The sequence below is a fragment of the Manduca sexta genome, chromosome 27, assembly GCF_014839805.1.
Source record: "Manduca sexta isolate Smith_Timp_Sample1 chromosome 27, JHU_Msex_v1.0, whole genome shotgun sequence".
NCBI classification, from domain to species: domain Eukaryota; kingdom Metazoa; phylum Arthropoda; class Insecta; order Lepidoptera; family Sphingidae; genus Manduca; species Manduca sexta.
This window is the reverse complement of record NC_051141.1, coordinates 6,721,448-6,747,335: the sequence shown is the minus strand read 5'-3', so window position 1 is coordinate 6,747,335 and position 25,888 is coordinate 6,721,448. Positions and strand designations below refer to the sequence as shown.

General features: G+C 33.2%; 1 protein-coding gene across 2 annotated transcripts; it reads right to left on the bottom strand.

Annotated features, from left to right (window-relative positions):
* Positions 1–288: 288 nt before the first annotated feature.
* Positions 289–25,888, bottom strand: LOC115441163 (BTB/POZ domain-containing protein KCTD1). Of its 2 annotated transcripts, none has more exons than XM_030165817.2 (5): positions 25,783–25,888; positions 4,675–4,844; positions 3,200–3,405; positions 1,682–1,830; positions 289–1,318 (listed from the first exon to the last, which is right to left on the bottom strand). In XM_030165817.2, exons 2-4 carry the CDS (start codon positions 4,836–4,838, stop codon positions 1,688–1,690), a joined length of 513 nt encoding a protein of 170 aa, XP_030021677.1. In that variant the 5' UTR covers positions 4,839–4,844; positions 25,783–25,888; the 3' UTR covers positions 289–1,318; positions 1,682–1,687. The 2 variants fall into 2 exon arrangements, with proteins under 2 accessions (XP_030021677.1, XP_030021678.1); XM_030165818.2 differs by lacking the exon at positions 25,783–25,888 and adding an exon at positions 13,487–13,574.

The window sequence follows — 25,888 nt, the reverse complement described above, 5'->3', positions numbered from 1 at the left end:
CGTATTAAAAAAAAAACACAGTATCTAAAATCTATCTCCCTTATTTATAGACGTTATTTATCTTAGGACAGAGCATTGCTGTGATAACAAGTCTATTTCTCAGTGCTGACGGCATGGCAGCCTTTGCAGTGCGTAGACATAGGGCCGTTGTGATTGGCTAATATTGAGATACTACTTGAATCTAGTTGCCTGTTAGATAAACAAAGCTAAACAAACAGCAAGCTGTCAGATAAACTAGGTTGAGAAACAGACTGTTATTACAGCAGAGCTCCGTCCTTAGATAAATAACGTCTATGAATAAGGTGGTATTTAATTTTATCTATTTTAAATCAGAATTATTTTTATTTAACTCAACTTACTTTATTGATAAGGAACTTGAAAACTTACATAATGTACTATTACATTCACAAAAGAACATAAGTTGGTGACGAAAGTAAGAAGATTAATACTGAGCTCCTAAATATGGCCTCAATTAATATGTTGATTTTTTCTATTCGTTTAAATCGAAATAAAATGTTTTGAAGTCATTATTGACTGCCATGAAACAAATTGATGGGTATATTTTGTTTTCTTGCAGTTTGTTACGGCATACTAAGGCGTTAAGTCTGATTAAAAGGTGCAGTTAGAACAATATCAATACCAAATCAATTGGGTCTAACTTAAATGCAATAAAGTCAAGCATATACAATACAATTTAAGATTCTCTACACAGATAATAACTACATTACGGCACCTATCGAATATATTTTAAGTGAAACAACACATTCTAAAATCCAAAATAAACAAGCAACATATTTTTGTAAATTAACAAGTTTTAAACTCAGACTATACTTTAAGTTCGTAATAAATAACGTGTGTACATGATACCCTTCAAATAACTCATTACTACATACATACATTCAGTATTATTTTTTGGCCTAGTTTTTATATTTTCTTAGCGCTTTCAAAAGGAATCTATTTTAACTTTCAAACTTAGTATATTAGCGGTATTTTATTTATTTTCCGTGGAGTTTAGTGATTACTTGGTTGAAAATATAAATTAAATAGCTTCTGTATAAACGCAACACTTATAATAGTGTTATCTCTAATATCATGATGCCACTAACACATTTATTCCGCATAGTCTATGATTGTATACAAGATCTGATTTAAATAACAATTAGCAAGAGCGAAACATAATTCTCAATATTACATCAATTAGAAAGCAGTAACAAAAACATTCAGCAATTGCGATCTACGAACAAATATTCAGTGCATATTTTTGATAACCACCATCTTAGGTCTTTCGGCGTCGTTTACGTTCGTCGGACTGGCAGGCCTGAAAAAGAAAAGAAATAATTATTATTATGTATTTTTACATAGAAATATGTCGACAGACGATATTTTATTAAAACATTAGAGATATGTCGTGTGCCCTACGTTGAACTCAATTAAGAGATAGACTAAAAATATCGATAAGATATTGCCATTGTTTTAATTACAAAATTATGTGATTAATAAGATTACAGTAATGTTTATTTTTAAAAATATTATTGAACCTAAGAACCACCGCTTCTTATCGCAGTCCACTGATTAACATGAGCATCCTGGAATGAACACTAACCAACCCTGTCTCGGGCAGCCTATATATATCCGGTATCCGTAATTTTGAGACTTTACTCAAAGATGTTTATTTCATTACCTCGTTTCAAGACCACCGCTGCTGCAGCCGATCCCTCTCCTGAAAAAGGAATTCAGTCTCCTTCTTGAGTCTCTCCGACGCGTGGTGCCACTCTGGCTCGCTGCGGCCCTCACGAACGTTTTTCAGCTTTGATACAGCGAACACCATATCTGAAATTATCAAACAACCATGAGGTGAATGGAAATGTCACTGGTATGTTTGTTTGCGAAGTATTTTGAATTATAGGAGAATAGGCGCAGCGGGTAAGTCATGCAGTTAGCTATGATGTGTCTGATGCTACAGGTTGTTGCCCCCGTTCATGAACGTAGCCGGAGGGGACCGGTGTTCCCTCAATAAACTTTGTTCAATTAACAATTGATTGGTTTTAGACTTTAAAGACTGACAATCTTCTGGTTTTTTTAATGAATATGAATATCATTCAATGCATTTTTTTTTCTTGAAACCCCGTCTATATTAAAACTTGGCTGCAACCGTGGCGCCGGTCTATATTAGTTGTTCAAAATTACATACACATTACAAAACATTTAAATATATATTGACAATAAAAATTGTTAATAAGCCTTATTGAAATTGTAATTCCAGGTGTAGTTCGAGATGTAAGAATTCATATGCGACACATCTAATATGTGTTGAAATATCAGTCAAAGCAAGCCACGCGTAGCGAACTCTGTATATTCTAAAAATGATTCCTCTCTTTTGAAAGAATACCTGCATGGAAGGTAAGAAACAGGTCTACTATTATAGCTAAGAGCAAATACATTTCGCAAAAAAATCACAAAACATACTGTGAAATGCAGTACAAACAATGTTTGTAACAAAAGCTAGCTCATTGATAATTCGCTTTGCACAGTAGAACGAACAAAACAAAGTTTTAATTAACTCTACATTATCCCCAAAAAACTAAATAAAAGGAAAAATAAATAAATTCGCAAAGGTTGCTTTGAAAATAGTAAGTAAACTTAACTTGTAAATAAAATGAAAAATACATGTTTACATTCTCCGATACGTTAATTATGTTTTAATGGAGAACGGAAACAAACAGATGTAGCTTACGTAGTATATATCTGATTTTAAAAAGTTTACTGTATTATTATTATTTTTTGTTTCGTTACATTTAATTATATTTCGCATAATTATTTATTAATATCACATTATACATATATGTGTGTTGATTGATATATTGTATTGAAAGCGTTGCTGTATTTAACCTATTAAATCATTGAGATTTATGTTCCGCACAAACATATTATCTATTGCTGCAAGTGAGTGACGTGTTAATATTGGGCAAGATTTACAAACAATGCCTATTAATATTGTATTACCCCCTACCCTCCCCTCCTCCCCCCACACGTATAAACAACATACTTTAATATTTGAAGGTATATCAATTAGTATAGTACGTAGGTATATGCACATTCGCCAAACGCATTTTTTTTTATATACAATAAAGCGAGCTTATCAACATATTTCGATAATGATTAAACATTCAGTGTCACATAGCAAGAAATGAATACATACGATCCAGTTCAAAGTAATGAGCCTCATGAAGCAGCAGATCCAAGTACGGAAAATCATTGGGCAAAAGCAGTTTCTTGTTGCGAAGGAAGTTGAGAATATGACGGAACATTCCGCCGTCTCGATCAATGAAGTAGTGCTGTTTGAGCGTGTCGAGCACTATTGGAATAGTGCCATTGAACATTTTGCCTAGACGGGACTCAGGATACCTGGAAACAATAAAATAAATCTTATGCAAAATATCTAAATTTTGTAAAGAAGTATTAGAAGCATAAACCGTCGACAGATCTGGCTGAGATCTATAACACGGGCAGGGCCGGGAGCAGCGCCTAGTATGTGACGCTGACTTCAGTATAAAACTATATGGCGGGATATTATAAAACAAATGAAAAGCTATTTGAAAACAAACTCCGTCCTTTACGATGAAAGAACACTAATTACTACGAGTAAATAATTATAACTTAAAATAACTGCACTGCAAAAAAAAATCTACACTTATAATTGCAAATTAAGTTAATAAATATAATGATTGATATTGATTTACATTACAATCATTTTATAAACCACTGGTTTCAACTATCATGGTAGACGTAAGTACAATAAAATATTAATTCTACAAATCTAAGACAGCACTAAAGAAAGCGTTCCAAATGTACAGGTGTAAAATCGACGATATATTTGCTGTTGTGCCCTCGAGTGAGATGATTAAGGGACCGAGTGAGGGTGTAAGAATGGCCAGGCGGGGGCACAAAACTCAGCATCCCGTGAGCCCCGCGGCCACGCCGTAGGCTTGCCGCTCTATAGCGCTCTCTCATCGACAAGCTACGCCGGGCCACATAAAAACAAGCTTATTTACAACCTTAAATACCTATGTACTCACATTAACTATTGCTATGTATTATGACTTTTTACATTTAAGTATTTTCATAGCTTTTTCATTTGAACGGTCTATCAGGCCTATGATATTTGAATTGATTAAATGTACGAATGTTTATAACATAAATTTGTATATTGATACATTGTAACATGATATTGTGGCACATGTTGTTTGTCGTGTGCTACTAATTTCATTAGGAAACATTTAAAAACCATATGTACGATAGTTACATAGCTACCAGGCATATGTTCCACAAACGAGAAAATACGTTCCAGTGAAGCTACCATTACCATACCATTTTATAATGAATTACGTATCTGTAACGGAATCTGATTTGCGTGAAACTAAAATAACTAAATAAAACAAGACACAACATAAATAAATAAGAGTTTTGTAAAAAGTAAAGTAATACAGCAATTTTAGTAAATATATTACGATGCCACAATCTGCACCAGATCGTCACACGATGCATGATATTCTGTCGCACGTTTCACAACGATCATCATTATTGCATGATATGTGGCATGTTTCTGCATAAACATGTCCTAAGGGCTGACGTATAATTATTATTGTGCCTGCGTACAAATTCAAATATACTTACGTGGTCAACGTCTCCAAAGATGACGTGTATATAGTCCCACCGACGTCTATATGCACGGGAGCATTAAACTTGGTGGTCACTGCTACACGAGGTATGCCCGCGATGGGTTTCTTGTCCATACAACTCCCATCGGGCTGCGGACTGCCTGGCTTTACCGGTAACATTGTGAACTGGAACAAATAAAGTGATTAGTGAGGTTAGAATTGCCTCGGTGCCGTCCACAGCTAAGATATCGATTTTAATCTTCGTGTTGGATAGTGATAATGGGATTTTCTGCTCAGTATCAGCATGGAGTTAGAATTTAGTTTAGTTAAAAGAAACAGTTTCGCCCTATTACATGGATGATGACCACCTTGCTTACACCTGAACAAAGATATGGACGTGATGCTATGCTATCAGCTATATGTATTAATGTTAGTAGGAGAAAAATCTATATTATATGGATTTAATTTGGAAATATATAACCAAATTTATATAAAGCACATGTATGGGTAATTTGACCGTTGTCTTAATGTAAAAGTGCAGCGTAGACGTGAGGTGGCAGGCGCGCCTTCAGCGTGGGAGCATCCGCGACCCACTGCCTGCGCTCCCACGGCATTCTTTGCTATCAATTTAAAACTACAATTTCGTCGAATTCCATCGTGCTCATACAGAATATAGGCTTTCATATTCACATTTTCACACAGGTATCGAATAAATCGCAATACTGTCGAAAATGTTACCAATATATTTTATTTTTTATATTCTACAACTTAAACTTTATGTTTTGTGGTATAAAAAATTCCCAAGCGTGGTACTGGTTAAGTCGACTTGAATTTTTTTATCTGTGAATGCATCTCTAACACAGACGCATGCTGGCGACCTATCTCGGCATTTCACACCTAACGTTCTATTCAGGAGCTAAGTCAGCTTTTGTGAAGTAAAAGGTCTACTTTCTTTATTATTACTTACGCCGTGTTTGCGACACATACAGTTACGCAAGTGTACTGAAAGATTACTACAATTTAGCATTCTGGACCTAAAAAATGCCGGATAATCAAATATTATACCCATAATGCTTTGCCCCGAATGCGTAAGTAAGCAGCGATAAAAAAAGCATAAGTTGAAACTATAAATCATGAAATAATTAACATTCATGAAGGAACCAGTTGTAAAATCAAGTAGCAGATATTCCGCTACTGTATAATATGTAGCAGCAGTGAGCCGCTAGAGGGCGTAACGTCGCGAGAGCAAGCCACTCTTACCTGTCTGGTTTCATTATAAATATGCCCCGGGTTGTTTGCCTGCTCTGCGACAGCCGAAATACTTATACCTAATCACTGGAAACGAGCCAGAGCAATAAACAAAGCCAATCCCAGATTATCGACACGCTTTAATTCTGGACTGTAAACTGATAACGTTTTGACTATAAATTGACGGTAATTTTTTAAATCAAGCAAATGAACATTTCTAATCGTCACTGGATTTGCTCTGATATGATGGTAGTGTCCCTTTATCTGTTGGTAAGAGCCATTCTAACAGGAATAATGCAACCCAGAAACTATAGTGTATAAAGAATTGTTCGGTAAAGCTTTATGCTGTTACTTCGAGATGAGATGTTAAGGCATACAAATTAGGAGGTGATCCTACTTGAATGACATAAAACATTCAACGAGGTAACATTGTATGTCATTTGCAACAAACAATTTTGAAGTCATTTTGTGATAATCTTAAAGATTTACAAAAACTTGAGTAAATCATAAAGTCTAAAACATTTGACTTAAAATAATATAATGCATTTATAAATGAAATACCTGACTTACAATACATTTTCATAACTATTATGTTAATTAAATAAAGGTTATATAAAGAATCCATCTACGAAAGTGAAAATTAAAACAGTCATGATTTTGAACACTCTTAGCAAGTAATAAATCATAAATATATTTTTTGCTTAATTTCAAGAACTATATACCTGTACCTTGAACTGCTAAGTTAAGGGTAAAACAACACATCAAAAAGTCTGGCTTGTCTGTATTGTAATATCTATTACGGCAACCCATTCCACTTGCTAGGATTACACGATATGCGATGATTGGAGCTAACACGTCACTCAACGTTAGACATAACGATAACAGATATATCTAATTACACTCATTCCAGGTATTTTATTGGAATTTGATCCCATTCTTATTATGATTCCTTTAAAAAGTTATGTTGTTTAGGCGACTGAAGTCACGCGCAATACCTAGTGATAAAGCAATTTAATTTATTTATTTTAATATAAGGACTTTTTGAAGATGCATAAGCCAGCTCTATCATAATGAAAGCTAAAAGTACAAAAATCTATTTAAATAATTATATTTTTAATCGGAACATCACAAATGCGATTAAATAATAAACTTGTTATATAGATTGATACACACTTATAATCCACTACCATATCTAAGCTAAATGTATCCATGATCTCAATAATGTATATTCATCTAGCAAAAGGATTAATTATTCCCTTTAACGAGTACGATATAGATGTACATTGTACAATATGCTAGTATACTATTACAATTTCATTGAATTATACCTGATAAAGATGGCTAAATAATTACATCCAGAATTTAATCACTCAATATACGAGGTTATTACACGTAAATTTTCCTTTGTTGTGTATTTGGCATAAACAGTACAGTCAATGCAGTTGCTTTTCACATGTGTGGATTTGTAATAAGCATGGTAATAAGTGGGATTTGTTGAAGCCGAAATTACTCTCCTTTGTCTCGCATATATTTTTCACACACAATTGATTAGGTTTTTTGGATTTTTGGATTTTTACTTAACATCAGGTGACGTTTTATATATGATATAACATTTTTTATAAATGCTATGATCTCTATTAAAAAATAAGCGACGGATAAGTTGAGTAACTTCGTAATTATGAAGTGTTTAACGAGGTGCTACTGTATTTTAAATTGCAAACTATAAGTATTCTGAACTTTAATACTAACTGCCGTGTCAAACACACGTGTCGAAGGCGTCAGCCTTAAGGGATTCTCGTAAGCACTAGTACTTAACATTGCTGTAGAACTTAACTTATTTATCAAGGTTAGGCACATCTTGTACGTGTTTTGATTTTACTATCCCGATATTATTATAGACATCATCATAAGAGGAGAAGCAGTAAAAATCTTGTAGTTGAGAAACCAGGCTCATGCTTATGTATTTCCAAAGACGAGTAATGTAATCCAGTTTCAGTCGAAGTAGAATAAAGTAGAATTATTAATGCAAAGATTTTTAACGAACTGTAAAATATTTTAAAACGTTCGACAAGATAAAAAGGTGACTTTTTAATTAGCTTTTGCTCGCTACACCGCCTCTATTAACACTTGATAGGGTGTTTAATCCATTTTATCTCAATTATGTAAAAATAAATGCGAGAATATGTGAAATGCATGGAAGTTTAGATGTTTGTTGGATGTAATTCAGAACTTGCTAAACGGATCTGAATGGAATTTAGCAATTGGGGAGTTGACTACTATTTAATATATTTACCTTAATTCTAGTGGATAAAGAATTGTTGGTTAGAACGTGACAATCTTAGGAACTTTTGGTTCGAATTGAAAAACAAGTCTCCCGCAACATCTGATTTCCTTTCCGAACTTGGTAAGCCCAAAAACTACTCAAAGGATTTCAATAAAATTTATAGTATATGGATCATTATAGTATACATCATATGGATAGTTTGAGATCCTGAGAAGAAGGCTTCTTTCTATCCCAGCTAGAGTAATGCGTCAGGCCTTCCAAAACGAGCGACCTTTGTGGAATGATTGCTCTCAGGAAGGTTACAACAATATCGACGGTTGAAAGGGTAATAGACTAAAGCACATATTTCGAATATTCTTATTAAGGTTAAAAAGACATAGAAAAAGTGCTTTTAAATACGTATGACGTTAGTGTGGCAAAAAAAAAAAATTCGTTTAAGTCAATTAGCCTTTCAACCGGCGATATTATTATAAAACATGGTTATGACCGAAATTACAAACAACTCAATTATATAATGTACCTATTGTGGTTATTATACAAACATAGAGTCGCGATTATGTCTAAAATTGTAATGTAGATGAAGTAATTCCGATATGCTTGCTTCAAAAGTAATTTAGTAATAATAGCTTTCTATATCCACGTTTCATCATTTTTGAAATATTGTTAAATTGATTAACTACAACAATAATTGCATTAAAGAATTCGGAAATATATTTGTAATATAAAAATATTTGAATTGAAAAATATGATAACTGTGAAGAAGATTCATTATTAATGTTTGAACTAATTTCTTCTTAATTATATATCATTATTATAAGACGTAGTTTCTTTAGCATAATGTTTATATATCTGTATACTACTTATATACATAATGTATGAGTACACAATCAGAATATGGTTAGGCATTTCGATAAGACTGACCAAATATTAGCGTCCGTGAAGGAAAGGCGTGGATGCCGTCGTGCTTCGTGCGCGCCCTGCGGCCACTACCAAGGCCCGTGGCGGTGCAGTCGGCACACAATATTTTAACTTTAGTTTTTATAACAGAACCTTAAAAATACAGTTTACATGCGCCTTAGGCATAGGATTTATTGGAACACTGGCGTGAAGTTATTAAAGATGACAATTGTAGTCTATTGTTCTTAATATCACTTAGTTATACGTATTTTTCGTCGTTTATAAATTATTTAGGCGAAAGAAGTCTTTCATAGACAATAAAACCAGCTCTATATTCTATACTATTCCCCTACTAGGCTCAATTCTCAATTCTCAGCTATTGAGAGGGTTTAGGCCTCAGTCCACCGCGCTAACGTACTCAGCGCTAGGTCCGTAACCAAGATGCCTTTATATAATTGTTAATATTAGAGATGACAATGCATTTTTTTTTATTTGTTATATGTCTTTTGGCGGGTTAGGAAAAAAATGATGAGAGTAAATATTTTCGATGCGCGCGCATCGTCACAAAACGCAATATTACATTATTATTTAATATGTAATAAGTGTACAAATAAATTAATAATAGATATAAATATTAATTATTAAAGGCCGGAATAATGCAATTATTTTGTGTAGAAATTAAAAATTCGATAAAGCATTAATGTAGCCGCAAACTTACCAATTATCAAGATTGGGTATTTTATTTGTACAGAATAATGCGCATTGCCGTTAAATAATGGTGTCATTTCATTATGCAAATAAAATGATGTTTTTACTTTCGATGTCAAACACAGTTTTGTTCTTTGTAACGGGTATTTGTGATTTAATTTATTTAAATATACGCTATTGTAATAAAATATTGTCCGGGTTTTATTTTAATTTAACCAAGAAATACTTAACATATCAAATAGAAAAATATCAAATATAATATAACATTTCATTAAAAACTATATTATTAAATAAACAATACACATGATAAATTATATTATTTTAGGAAATGTTAGTCCAATGACACATTTAAATGCACAATATGGTTATGCAAATATTCCTAAATACTTTGGTTTTCTGGCACGAGGAGAAATTAAATCGAATCTTTATTAAACTAAACAAGTAAAAAATCTGTAAAACTAATCTTTAAAAAAATTTTCCCATATTATTTCGAACAAATCTAATTTTGGGGCTTCACATTACAGACATTTACTAGCTTTCTGACCAGTAGCTATTGTATCGAACGAGTGTTTTTCTTAACGGACTCAAAAACGAAAGTATTATTTTCAGCTTTACCTATATAATAATAAAAAGTATACGTTTATATAATTATAAACTAATTTGTCGCTGCATGAGTGACTCGGTATTTGATCAAGTCGCCTAACCCGACACACGGAAATATATATGGGAGGACAAAAGTTTACAGCGAATGACATATTTTTATCCACGTGACTGACCGTGTATGCTGACCGCGTACGGCGGACGACGAAAATAAAAAAAAAACTCGACTGGGCAAAAGGGAGTTGCAAGTGTACACAGAGTGTAATAAACTATGTGGATAAACGAAAGCGATAGGGACTGTAATCCTTTGATTAAAACGTGAACCTCGTAGGTGTTGCGTAGCTCAAAGTTTATTGGGATTTTCGGGATGAAATGCTAAAAATCGTATCTAACGATAGAGGATGTAACTGAACTAAAAGGAAAATACGCGAATCATGTTCTACTCCGAAGTATAAAGAGTTAACATTTTCTTTAAATTATTTTTTTATTATAAACTGTTTTCACGCAAATATCACTTCACGAGAACAATTCCAAATATCTGTATTAAACTGGGCCCTTATTCTGTATGATAGTGTAAACGCGTAACGCGGCCGTGTCATGTTATCTTCGAGAAATGTGTGTGGAATGGTATTCTGTAAGCCAAATTTCTATAGTCCTAAACATGATGCGTTGTGTTACGTGCTTGTTACACACTGTCAAAATAACGTGCGGGATAGAGAATAAGGCCCCTGAATTTGCCAAATTTACACAACAGTCAACGAAGACATAATATCTTGTTGACAATTTGAAACATGAAGCATTTACATCAAATATTCAACACTTTTTCATTTGAACTCAGTTGACCTATGTTAGATTGATTAGGCATTATGGCGGTAAACTTATTATATAGAAGAGAAGAACTTTATTGATTCCTGCGTATTCGATTTTTATCATGAAGTTCTGAAGGATACGGACTAGTCTTTTGTATAATTTTTTTTACTGATTTTGTATTGTTTGGTATATTGCCTGTCTCGATGGCATAACTTTAGATCGTGCGCCGTGCGATATCGCCCTAAGGTCCCAAATTCAAATTCGGTCCAGAAAAAATGATATTTCGTTTTTCTTCTTAGCATCAGCCTAGAGTCTAAAATTTACACTCGATCTAGCGATAGACGCGACATCTATCACCTTGTGGGATTGAACACTTGGTGAATGATGGGTAAATAGTGGCCCTTCTGTCTACCCCATCAAGAATAAAGCTAGGCGTGATGTGAGTTTTCCTGTTTTTTTTCAGTATATACGTAATTAGGAGTCTGACTTTCAGTAAAAAACCATAAATTATCATTAATTATTCTGTGGACTTTGACTATAACATGGTTAACACTAAACCATACCAAAAAATATATATCTTAAATGTTATAATTTCAAATTAATTCCTAACAATTAATCTAATAGATCATCGTGTAAGTTCGAAGGAATCTTGTACCGTGTTTCCGGCTTTACGTGAACGAGCGCACTTCCCCTGTTCGGAATCAGGCAACAGTTTCAAGAGACATCCGCTGATATGTTTACTAGTGACATGTGTTAAATATATATTTTTTTATAAAACTGAGACGAGCAATTTGCCCGCATGATGGAAAACTTACGGTGTATTCAGTAGCAACACCACACCACCATTAGATAAATATGTTTTTACGCCACTTTTAAACAGTCGAAGGATCGAAGTCGAAACCTCAGCGCTGCAGTCGTACTGTGACACAACTATGCCACTGGCGCACTTTTATCAGTTCTCGTATTAAAACTTTGTGTGATATAATTATAATTCAATAAGATACATTAACGTCTGCAATCGCAAGAACATTGTAACTACTGGCTATAATAAGACTTAACATCTCATGTCTTAGGATGGCCAGCGCAGTGGAATACCAAATAATACTTCGTTATTCAAGGTGTTGGATGGTGTTTGTACCGTTTATAGGCGGACGTATCGCCTTCTATCAGGCGAACGGCAAGCTCGTCTCGTCATTTAAAGTAAAAAAATCAAAAACTAATAAAATTACGCAATTTTTTGTTCTCGAAAACTACTTACGTTCCGTCACTTCAATTTTATAAGTCTGGAAATCAGGTCCAAGATTAATAAAACAAACTTATGCCTTTTATTCAGAGGGGCTATTACATACACATTTTGGAGAGTTTATAATATTATCTGACGTTTGCTGTGTGACCACTGTCATAGTGAATGCATACCTTCCCTTTACATTAGTCGTAAAATGGAATATTTGCGGCACCAGATATTATTTTTAATTTATTCATTTGTGGTTTGCTCTCTCTTAGTTAGCGTTTGTACAAAGAATCGAGCGAGCCAGTGGCGTAGCCCGCGGTTGGTCCGTCCTTCTATTCCAATTGTAATTACTGCCTGGAGGCGGAGCGAGCCAAGCGCGAACAGATCCCGGGTAAAACTTTGTTTGAGGACAAAACGAATATTCAGAGATAAATGCAACGCCAAAGTGAAAACGCTATGCACAAAATAATTTTATTCCGCTATACACTTTTAGAATCACCTATTTTCTTATTATAATTTAAGTATTTTTTGTGCCTATGTTGGAAACAAGAGCAATAAATATTATTTAACCCTAGATGACTGATAAAGATTTCAATAAACTGACGCGATATAAACTGATCGACGAAAAAATAGAACTCAATACCAAGAAAATATAGAGGGAAAGTGGACCCGACCAACGTTACCGTACTTTACTGGCTATCAAACCTCAAAACAACAGAGCATCGTTAAAAAATTTGTATCAACTATAGTAGTTCAAATTCAGTTCTTTTATTATAATGTATACGTAAACGTATGCATATTTTATGTAAACGGTGTACCGTTTGATCGTTGATCAATATAAATAAAATATTTATAAGGTTTTCCAGCAGACTTAATACTACGATTACAATAATTTAAATATTATAACTTATAGCTATAGTAAGCCCATGTTATCCAATCAACAAACATGAATTGGAGGATGGCAAATTTTGCAAATTGCAAATGCAAATTACAAAAACATCCTTAGTAAGTAATTTGACTTAATACTAAATTTGAATTAAGAGTACTTACGTAGTGCCGACAGCGCAGACGAACAAGTTTACTGCAAGGCAAATTTATAATTTGTGACAATGTACTCTACCAGCACATCCAACATTTTTCAACGTAATAAAAATCGCTATCGAGGGCGCGTCGTTTTGCTGCATAAGTATTGGGCAATACAGTGACAAAATATGTAATGACGCAACAGCGCATGCGGGATTACAGTCCTTACGACTACGTCGTAGAATAATAGATTACATCTTAACTTTTGGATTACACTATTGTATGCATTACCTGTAAGTTATATGTGAAAATATATTAATATATTTTATTGATAAATATTATCTGCTTCCAGAGCATTTCTTTACTCAGATGAATCGGCTCAGAAGGACTTCTATGTCCCATAATTCTTGCGACGTTTCGAAAACTTTGCAGCCTTCGTGGTGTTGTCCGCCCTGTGACCACGATTTCAATGTGGGTAAAGAAGCTACCATGTTGAGGTTTATTTCAAGTGCGAGTCGGACTCCCGCACCGAGGGTTCCGTACAAACCTGTAGATATATGGTTATTAAAGGGTCATTTTGACATTGCGTTACTAAATGAAACCGAATACTTATCTACTTGGAAATAACACTTTACAATAAGTTATTTGACCCGTATATGTAAAATAAAAAAGTGTAAGTTTCGAACAAAATATACATTAAAAAAAGTAACTTTAATTTTACGCGCCTTAAAGCCACTACTACTACTTTAACAGAATTCGTTACAGGGACAAAATTAAGCTTTCAGTCAGAAATACACACGGACACGCTATATTCGCATTAAACTACAAAATGATAAAAAAATCTGTAATTTAAAACCAGGATTTTTCGTGAAAATATTAGTTATTAAAAGATGATTTTTGGCCCGATGTCAGCAAGGTGAAGTCGAGTATCTGGGTTCATTTAGTAACGCAATGTCAAAATGACCGTGTATAAGTAAAAGTTCACCCATCACGACAATCGCGTCATAGTTTGGTATTTTTATTGTAAAATGAAATCCATAACATCAAAATATAGAAAGCTAGAGGAGCATAAATTAAAGACAAAGGTCTAAAAATTTAAGGTTTTCGGAATTTTTCCATTATAATATGTGCTACAAAACATTGATTTATGCCAAATTTCAAGATTCTATATCGACTAGAAGTACTCTTTAGGTTTTAATTCCCTTGCGAATAGTTTCGTGTTTGAAAATATGCGACTTAAACTGCTATTTCTTTTGATTGTGTTGACATAGAAGTTGGAATTTGTTACAGCTTAAAGATATTATAGATTTCAGTTTTTGTTATGAATTTCAATTTGATACCTCTACGCGTTTATGAGGAAAGGGGTACTAACTTAATTACTTTTTTTATATTTTTATTATATAATGTAACTAAAAATAAATTACGGTATCCCCAATTTTTCCTTTATCTGTACTATATGACGTTGCTTCGTACTAAATTTCAAGATCCTGAGTTCACGGGAAGTACCCTGTAGGTTTTGATTCCCTTGCGAGATTCAAAAATTTACGGAAATTTGCGGCATAATCGGTTGTATCTTTTGATTGCGTTGGCTGAGAGGTTTGATTTTTTCACAGCTCCAAGGTACAGTAAACCTAAGTATTTTATATAAATTTCAGCTTAAAACTCCACGCAATCTTGAGAAAAAGGGTCTTGACAGACGAATGGACGGACGGAAGGACAACAAAGTGATCCTACAAGGGTTTCATATTTTCCTTTCGAGGTACGGAATGCTAAAAATGGATGGCTATTGAGAACTGTGTTTGGACTAGCAAGTGTCAATTATAGATAATCATAATAATTTGAAATAATGTTGATTATTATATTTTGTATTGGACCTATAATTCTAAATTAACATTGTTAAAATAATTTTGGTTGAAAAGAATATATTTTATTAATCATTTTTATTCTAAATATAAGAAAACAATTTTTTTTTTAAACAAAAAATACCACTACCTGACGGAGGAGGTAATTTCGAATTTTACCTTATTTCCTCAGTGAAGAAAGTAATTCATTTATGATCTGTGTTGCCCGATAATTTAATATAATAGAGGGTATTGTTTTACACCTTGTTTAGTCATGATATAAAGGCTAATTTTAATTGAGTTTTACGTCGTTAATGAAGTTTATAATTGGAGTACCGGAACATTATTAAGCGCTTTAGATAGTTTAGTTATTATTGTGGTACACTGTGCTTTTTATTTAAAATTTACTCCTAATTGCCTCAGTACATCGACATATATGTACTACGTACTAGATTTGGCGTTCCGAACATTCACTGTGTTCAACTGAATTGAACTGCAATCCATTTAAACTGAATTTATTATGGTCAATATTCTCAGCTTGTGGTTGTGTACGGAGTGGCGCTCATGATATAAGAACTCGAGTCTAAGTGTAAGCCGGGATTTGAAAAAAATATTAGGAAAATAAGTAAAAATATTTGTTGCTCAAGTGAATAATTAGGTTATACAGTGACGTTTCGGTTGTCATTTTAGTTGTGATTTTGAACAATTAGTTTGTATGGACGTTCATGTTTATAGAATATACGTCAATGCCTCCGCATGAATTTCCCTCGGTACTTTCTGATCGGTAGAACAATTGTGTAGTGGAACGATTAACATATTTTGAGATCCTAGGTTCATCGAACGATCCACGGGGATCGTTCGATGTCGTGTAAAATAATATTAGGGTTTTTAGTTTATAATTATCAACAAAGAGTCCAGAAATATGCCAGGCAAGTGGGAATAAGCTTGTCTCTTGGTACATGAAGACTATCACAGGTAGGGAAATGTTGTGGCACATTAAAGAGAAAGATGCGGATGTTACATATATTGAACACTAGCTTTTGCCCCCGGTTCCGCCCGTGTGAGAATGTTTTTCCGGTTTAAAAGTCCCACTATATATTTTCCCGGGATAAAAACTTAAACTGTTGTAGTGAGCGCACGCAACGGAAGCTCTCAAGAGGAATTAATTTTCCCCATTTTTGCAACATTTTTTATTGATGCCCCGCTCCTGTTGGTCATAGCGTGATGTTATATACCCTACAGCCTTGCCTAATAAAGGAGCTTTCAAACACAGATAATGTTTCAATTCGAACCTTCCTGAAATTCCTGAGATTAGCACGTTCAAATAAACAAATAAACTCTTCAGCTTTATATAATAGTATATATAAATTCGAAACAACAATAAATAAATGAAAATACGATAAAAGATGAATCCAATTTTCGTTCTATTTTGGATTATTCAGAATTGTTTCGTGAGTAGCAAAATTTAACTTTATGGTTGCGTGGTTTTATAATCTACAAAAATATGAATAAAATAGTTACTTTACTGCATTTATTGTCCTCTGGTATATAATTTCACATAAAATGAAATACCTATTTTTAACGTCCGAATGCAAACTTCCGAGACGGCCTTTGATTAACCAATGAGATGCATTAGTTTGATTAAATTTTACAGCGCGTCTATTCCTACCATCTACTGTCCAATGAACACAATTAATTAATTAACTCATATGCTCGCTGAAAGGTTATTACTTAGTGAGAGGGTAAGAATTTAACGTAACAATTCCTGCAACGATTTGATCAGGAAGAGAAAAAATATTTTGTTTTGACATATTTTATTTATATTATACTAGTTGACCCGACAGACGTTGTCCCGTCTTAACTATGAATTTGCAGCGCACATTCTGTCAATCGCTGAGAGTTATTTCAGACTATTAATATTTTCCTCAAATATTTTCGTTAAGTTTTCTAATTTTCCGCGCAATTTTTTGAATTTTTTCTTGCATAAGAACCTTCTCCGGACAATAGCAAATACAACAAAAACAAATTAGTGAAATCAGTCCAATTGTTCACGCGTGATGGCGTGACCAAGGGAAATAGGGATTCATTTTTATATATATATAGACTGATCTTAATTATTATATCGTCAGATAACTTAAATAAATACTCATCCAATGAACTTACCTAAGTAACGGTATCTTGTTTAGAACTAGTTAAAAAAAACTTTAAAACAGTTTCTCTATCTCAGTTTTACATACAAAACTATGGAACTATATTTACAAAACTTCCATTATCTCGATATAAGGTTTCCCTGACATACCGCTTTTGCGCTTAGTATAATGATAATATTTTTTATTTAAGTAAAGGACAAGACGTTGACTGTTAACGGATTATACACAAGGGTGTTTGAATGTTAAAGTAGTTTGATCACATTCAAATTCAAAATCAAAATTAGATTTACATAAAAGCTTAAAATATATGAAATTACAGGAAATTATTATAAACAACGCAATTACCTGGGGTAGGTACCCAAAATAGCATGACATTAACAGCAGTTTTTAATTAAAGATTCTAATCACAATTTTCAATCCTTTTCCGAAAATAAACAATTCAAAGTCATTTATAACTTAGTTTGCTCGCGGTTTCGCCCGCGTGAAGGAGTTTTGCGGGATAAGTCCCACTATATATTTTTCCGGGATAGAAAGTAGCTTATAACCTTCTCAGAGTCAACAATCTCCATATATGTCTGGTGTCTTTGTTTTATAACATATTTTTTGAACATTTTAAGACGTATAATTTCGTCATACATAATTGTTGCATAACTTTAACCGTTTACACAGCGCACGCAATATAATCTCTCAAAAGTTATACATTTTCTCCGTTTTTGCACCATGTTTCAAAACTGCTCTGCTCCTTTTGATCATAGCGTGATGGTATATAGTTTATATCCTTCGTCGATAAGTAGGCTATCCAACACTAAAACAATTTTTCAGTTCGAACCAGTAGTTTCTAAGTTTAGCGCGTTCAAAAAAACAAACTCTTCAGCTTTATATAATAGTAAAAGTATCCTATATCCGTCTCCTGGTTCTAAGCTACCTCCCCGCCAATTTTCAGCCAAATCGGTTCAGTCGATCTTGAGTTTTAAATAATGTAACTAACACAACTTCCTTTTATACATATTCATATAGATATGTGGGTCAAATAAACTTTGTTATGTATGATCTATTTAAGAGATAGATTGAAAAAAGCAATTGGGATCGTTTATTAAAAATGGCGGTAAGTTAATTTAAAACGATTTACCAAAATTCAACCCCAATAAATTATTGAACTTTATATACAGCTACATAAGAAATTATTAAAATACGAGCAAAGGACAAATTTCTTTCCAATTCATGTTTTTATGTTTGTGTGCACATTTTTTCTGTGTTGGTGCCGAATCAGCTATATTACAAAACTTCTTAAAGCCAATTTTAGTGAGTAGGTACTTTAGTATCTTCAGCACATCTCCTACTACATATTATCTAGTGGGTAGGCTATAAGACTTTACGTGTGTATTTAAATACAATAGAAAGTGGCCGCCAGCAACACCAGAGGCAAAAGGCGCCCTTTCCGTTTATCAATAGTTTAGGTTGACTCGAGGCAGTTATATCTTAGACAGTTTGTTAACTGACTTGTTTACAACGACAATCTTTTGCACTCCTTGCATTTCAAAATCAATATTTATTCTCTAGCAGAAAGCAGCCAGTAATTACCCAACTTTGTCAGGACAAAGGTTGTGCCATTCTTTGTCTTTGTCGAAGTTGTGCAGTAAATTAATTAAAGTGAATATATTTCGTGTGCAATCTTGAAGGAATCAACTTATACCTCTGCTTTGTCGTAAATATTTACTTATTTACGTTTTATGTAAACAAATCCTTTTTGGCAAGAGATTGTTTTTTATAGTTAATTATTAAACTTTTATCAAATTAATACACAAGATGTTAAACCCTTACATAATATATAACAAAGTCCTCCATCACGCCTGTCTGTCGGAACGCAATAAACTCAAAAACTACCGAACGCATTTCGATGAAATAGTTTGGGACCCTGGGAAGGACATATCCCAGGTTATCCCGGAAAAACGCTCTTACATGGCCGAAACCGAGAGCAAAAGCTAACTATTTATGAATCAACCTTGTTTTAAAATAAAACAAATAGCCCTACATATACTTTATCTTAATTTCTTTTTTGTTTTTACTTACACTCATGGCGTTGTTGTATCACAGGATCTACTGGACCGATTAGAATGTTTTTTTTTCTCTAATCGACAGCTTCATTACTCCTGAGTGCTTTAGGCAAATCCCGGAAAACACTTTATCACGCGGGCGGAGCCGTGGCCAAAAGTGAGTTTTAGATAAAGAAAAATATGTTATATAAAAATAATTAAATATTTATTGTATTGCAAATCTGGTGTCAATTATATTATTTCGTCGTAAATCTAAAGGGCTATAGTATTGCCTCTTTATTTACACCTTCACAATCACTCCATTTCATATCCGCAAGGGTAGGCCTCAGCCTACTATTACGAGAAAGCGCATTTCGTGTACGCACTATTTGTTTACAAGAAATGCAAAAGCAGTGAACTGATTTATAGACGCCAGAACTTTAGTTTACAAAACAAAAGGATCTCATCGACTAGCGTCGAATCAAGGTCTCTTGCTTTGTGTGGTCTGATTTCCGGAAAATCAAATAAAAGAATGAGGCTCTTATTATCGGTTAGATTGCCAAGAGAGGCAATGTACCTGCAATTTAATTTTACTGGCATTTATTGTTAGACGCATGTGATAACACAAACGCACGTTGATTTTTAAGCCGGTTTGTTATAAATAAATACAATACATGAATTCGTGATACCCGTTATAAACGTAATCAAACAACGAATCATTGGTGTTCGCGCAAATGGCAAACAAACTGCTGTGACACAAATAAAAGTAAATAGTTTCAAAAGGCACCAATACTGAACCGAACATAATGTAGGTATATTGGTGTTTGGATTTATAATTCAATGTTAAAAATTACATTTAAAGGTTATGTACGTTTACTATGTAAAACTGTCATTGTAATATATATTTATTGCGTGAAAGAAAAAGAAAATTAATTAATTTTCAAGCTCGCTTTGTCGTTCACCATGTGCGATCCGACCGCTCATAAACAGTAGACCACCATCCAACTCCTTGATTTACAAAGTATTCTGAGACATGAGATGTTAACTCTCATTATGTCCAGTAGCTACATTGACTACAATATCCTTAAAATCGGAACATAACAGTGACTACACACTGTTAGCGGCTGAAATAGACATTGTGGTGGTTGGTACCTATCCAAGCGGACTCTCACATATGAGAGACCACCAGTATATTTTTGAATTTGTATTTTTATTGTTTTTTGCTTCGCTGAGTTCTATTTAGTGTCTTTATCAATAAATAAATAAACACCGATATTTATTTTTAGTTGTTTATGAATTCAAACAATTTTTTTCACGATATATACATACAAAAAAAATATTAAACTGTCAATATGGACTAGCATCGATTCATTTTCTAATAATAAACCATTTATTTTAGCATCATAAAATTATTCTTTTTGTCTGAAAAGGAAAAGTGTTTAGTGGTGCGCTACACAAAGTCTATATTTAATATTAACACTGAGTTAGCCAAATAGGTACTACGTAACCATTCCATAATTACTGATGCATAACAAGGTTAATGAAACATAATAATAATTATTCACAACATAATTTGATTCAGTTTATAAGTATTTTTCTTGCGATGCTTTGCTGACAGAAGCTATTAAGCTTGTCGATTCTGCTTCACGGTGCAATCAAGCAAATGTTGTTTCAGTGCAAATTAATTTAGAGTAAACAGAATAGCTTTTAGAAAAAATTCCATGTCAAAATATCCATGCCGGTATTGAATTTTCCTTTTATGTTATTGTGAATGTTTTATAAAAACAATACATGATGCAATCACTCTAAAATACTTTATATGTGCGTTTTTTGGAAAATTTATAAATTAATTACAATATATTGTAAATCTTTTGAATATTGCCGCTTATTGTCACAGATTATATAAAACCGATATAGAAAGTAATAGCAGACCTAATCTATATAATATTAGAGTAGGTATTCACATAAAAATTTTTTTACTAATAACAGTATTTTTTTCATAAGCAATTAGTTATAAAAAACAATTGTAAGTATCCATTATGTGTAGTTACTTAAAATTTTTGCAGTTTTTGTGCATGCAGTACAATCGACATTAAGAAATTGCAAAAATAATAATTTTATTTAAATGCCCAATTCTCGAAGACAATTTGAAAGCCGGAACGTTGGTCATGCGCTACATCACGATTCACTCATCGCCGTTGGCGTTTCGTACATATAAAACGCACTGAGGTCATAAATTATTATTTTGCCATATTGGTTGCAAATCTCACATGCAAATAATATGATTATTTTATATTATAAGAGAAGATATTATGCTGGGCGACTGTGAAGCGGGCGCGAGCGGTGGTAGCGCCCGAGGCACCGCAGCGCGCCGCGCCTTGCCTTCGGCCCTCTGCCTCCACCGACAATATTAAAGCACACCTAGCTCTGCTTTTGATACCTCGGGCTAATTCACCCGAGGCGTTCATCTGCAGAACAATCATTTCTAAAATTATTTCGAAACTGCCTTAAGCATTCGACTGTGAGTCATCGCGAGCGTTCGGCTCACAACCGCCTCGGGCTAAAGACTTGGAGATAGGCAAATTCCCGACAAAATATGTTACCATATAGTGATTAATATCACTAGCTCACATTCAATGCTCGAATATCTAGTTTCGCAGAAATTGAAACTTGGTGTCTAAATGATTCAAAAGCTTATTATCTAATGTTGACATAACGTAGTGGAGCTGCAGCGCTTGATCATGCGTACTCATTATCGGATTAATTGTTTCTATAGATGCGTGATTACACCGGTACGTTCGGTCAAATTAATAATAATGTTAAGTTTGCGAATCAACTCCAGATGTTTATAATTTATCAAAGGCCTTGATATTATTGTAGCTGATGTGATGACGATAACTCTTGGACATAAAAACATCATAACCCAGTTCAAACGGAAAATGTCCACTATATAGCTGCAGGGTATGTAGTCAGCAATGCGATATGAAAAATAAGTATTTACCGCTGTGACTAGAGGTTTTATATAATGTATCAACTGTACTCGTTACGATTTTAGCCGCCAGCGAAGCATGCCCGCGGCGTGGCAACTTATATTCAACTTATAATGGTTACATTATACATTTACAGGTACATAATATGTAGAGACTGCAGGGGCTACATTTATAAAGCATTGTGTTCATACAGTACGACTTTGTTAGTAAAAACCAAATGAACGAATCCGTTTAAAGAACGCGCAAATAATTGTGGCGAGTTTGATGTCCTAGATTTTATTTGAAACGATTGGTATCATTCTATTTATTCAATCATATTATCAAACATTAATTTGTTCTTGACTTTTAATGGCTCGAACACACTATACTGCCGGCATCACCATCATCCTTGTGCGATTCAAATTTGTTTAGCGGCATTAATCAACTGCCGACACAAGCCGCAAAGTTAGTTAGAAAGCCGCTAAGATAGCAACTGCTAGAAAGCGCATGAGAAACGCGCGTGCGCACAGTGTGCCGGCAAGCCCGGCGGCCTGACTAGCGACGCATTTGTGCGGTATTAATGCCGGGATAGATGCCCGCCGGGCAAGCCCACGGGCAACTGAAGCGGCTTAGTGTGTTTGAAATTTATAAATATAAAACGCCAATAAAAAATATTAATGTAATACAAATTTATAGGAAAAGTTACAATAATATGTCATAAAACTGTTGGCTCTTGTTCTATAATTATTCATAGATGTTAATGAATAAATTTGGATATTGTTTGACGCTGATGACTTGCGCTTCTAACTGAAGCATTATAATTTACTTAAAAAAAAACGGTAAAAATAAATATTATTTTAGAACGAAATTACTAAAGTCATACTAATTGTTTCTACCGCAGGTTTCATAGTGAATCAAAAATATGTTAGATAAAGAAATCTACATCGATATAAAATAAAACTAGATAGCAATGTTTTATTTTAAGTTAAAATAATTGCGCGCAATCTTAATTAAAATTATAGTTTTTTCGTATTAAATATGGATGAAAATCGTAGATTATTAAACGAATCATATTGCAAATATCTGCTGGCTTAAAGGCTCTTAAGATTATACATATTTTTATGTAAATGTAAATGATAGTAATTTATTTTAACCGTAGTAAAATAAGAAAATACGACAATAGAGCGCAAATAAAGTATGTGTTTGAAAAAGTTGATATTTCTGAATACTTAGTATCTACCTAATATCCTCAAAACAGTTGGCAGAGGCCCAACTAATGGACTAACTTTTTTTCAACATTATTTTACGATACATTTTGTGACAAAGGATTTCATGGTACATGTGTATTATTGTGGTCCCCCTGCTGGGACTTGAATCTAAAACCTCACAGAAATCTCTGGTATGCCGCTACCACCACCACTGATCGATTACATGCTATTTCTGAACTACTAGAAAATAAAACTGAAACATGTCCGCATTCAATTACTTGATACGATTGTTTACGTAAGTTAATTTTATGCCTTCGTATATTCTGAGCTTTACTCGCTTTCTGTAAGCTTGGAAAATTATAGGAAAATTTCCACGTTCAATTATTAACTCTCAATTACTGCTGTTGCTCATCATTCATTTTATTATTACAGAGGATGTAAGTTTCATAATTAAATACGTTATTGTTGCTTTTTATTGAAATTATGAAAATTTAATTCGATGGAACATAATAAAACGACCATTTCATAAGTTTAAAGTCACATGACGTGATATTATTGTCCTGATATTTTTTATAAATTGTATATTAGCGAATGGTAAATCATTTATTGTTATACATAATATAGAGATTTTTAACAAACTATAAAATGATGTTCTGTATTAACGTTAAGATATATGGATCATATAATGTTTTATTGTTTCAGTACCACGTAACAGTGAATAAATCTGAAGGAATATCAAGCGACAATCACCAGTTACTTATATAAGAACAGTATATTTGGAAATCTATTGAAGCCTGTAAAATTCCGAGTTGAGAGTTTTGACGTTACGAAACTACTTTTACGAAATAAAGACGAAGGAATGTTTATTTTTGGATGATTGTATTAAAGACTAGCTTTTACTTGCGGTTCTGTCAGCGCGAATAAATCTAAACCCAGAATATATCTGATAAAAATTATACGATGTGCTCACAAAACCGCTAAAAGTAATATTAATTAACCATTTTTTGTTGGTTTCTAAACGTCGTTTCAGTTTATATACTTTAATCATTTGTTATAAAATAGGTTTATTTAACTTACTTGTTATTATAAATAAAAAGTATTAATATGCTATGCTAATTTATAATCATTATAATATTAGCGGCCCTAAAAACGTAGTTTTGTCCTAAAAAGGAGATAATGATACAGTCTTAGAACCTGAGTACTGCGCAATTGAGTGCCCTCAGAGTGTAATAGTAAATACACCATTCGAGACCTACCCGAAAACCCATTCTTTTTTTTATATTTGCTATTTTTTCATACAGACTTTCTGCTGACAATAACGACCACACAAAAGGAAAATTTATTCAATTTGGTGCAGTCGTTTAGAACTTATGCGCGTACAAACATTTAAGTTATTCAGTTTTATTTATACAGATTATATCACATGAAAGAAATATTTAAAGTTCTTTTGTCATAAAACCATACGATTTGAATTACATGAAAATTAATTATAAATTGCTTTTAATATATAACAATAACATCACTAATGTAATATAATAATATTATTAAATACAAAAAAAAAAGACTAATAAAATAATTACTGTGTGGTAACTAATAAAGGAATTATATAATAAAAACAATATTGAGTAAAGATAACAGTTTCCTTCTCTGAGAATAGTAAGACTACATATACTTAATATTTCTAATTTATTAATTGAATTAATTTTATCAGGTTTTAAGGTATATTTTTGAAACATTATATTTTTTTAATTAGTTGTAAGATTTGTTAAATATCTTGAGAAAGGTAATCAAGAATCGAACCGGCATTAAATGAAAAATAACATTTTGAATTAGTAGTTACCAGGAGCGCGTAACTATAAATTTAAATTACTATACTTTATTCTAGAAAAAACGAAGCGTCTTAAAAATACTTACAATAATATTTCGTTCAAATTGAGTAATAGAATAATATTACTTTCGTGTAAATGTAAGTAGATTTGCCTTTTATTTTAAGGAACTGTAGCCACATGTAAAGTTTCCACCTTGTATAAATACAAATGTATGAGATTTTTTGCCAATAAGAGCTATTATTTTTACGTAAATAATTCAAATTTAACAATACTTCGTTTGTTAAACGACTTACCGACGAGCACGTTGATCGACGCTGGAAACTCGGGATAGAATTAGCGGTAAAACGCGAACGACTGCGACACCACCGCACCCGATGTCAGCTAAGAGAAAACTGCCGA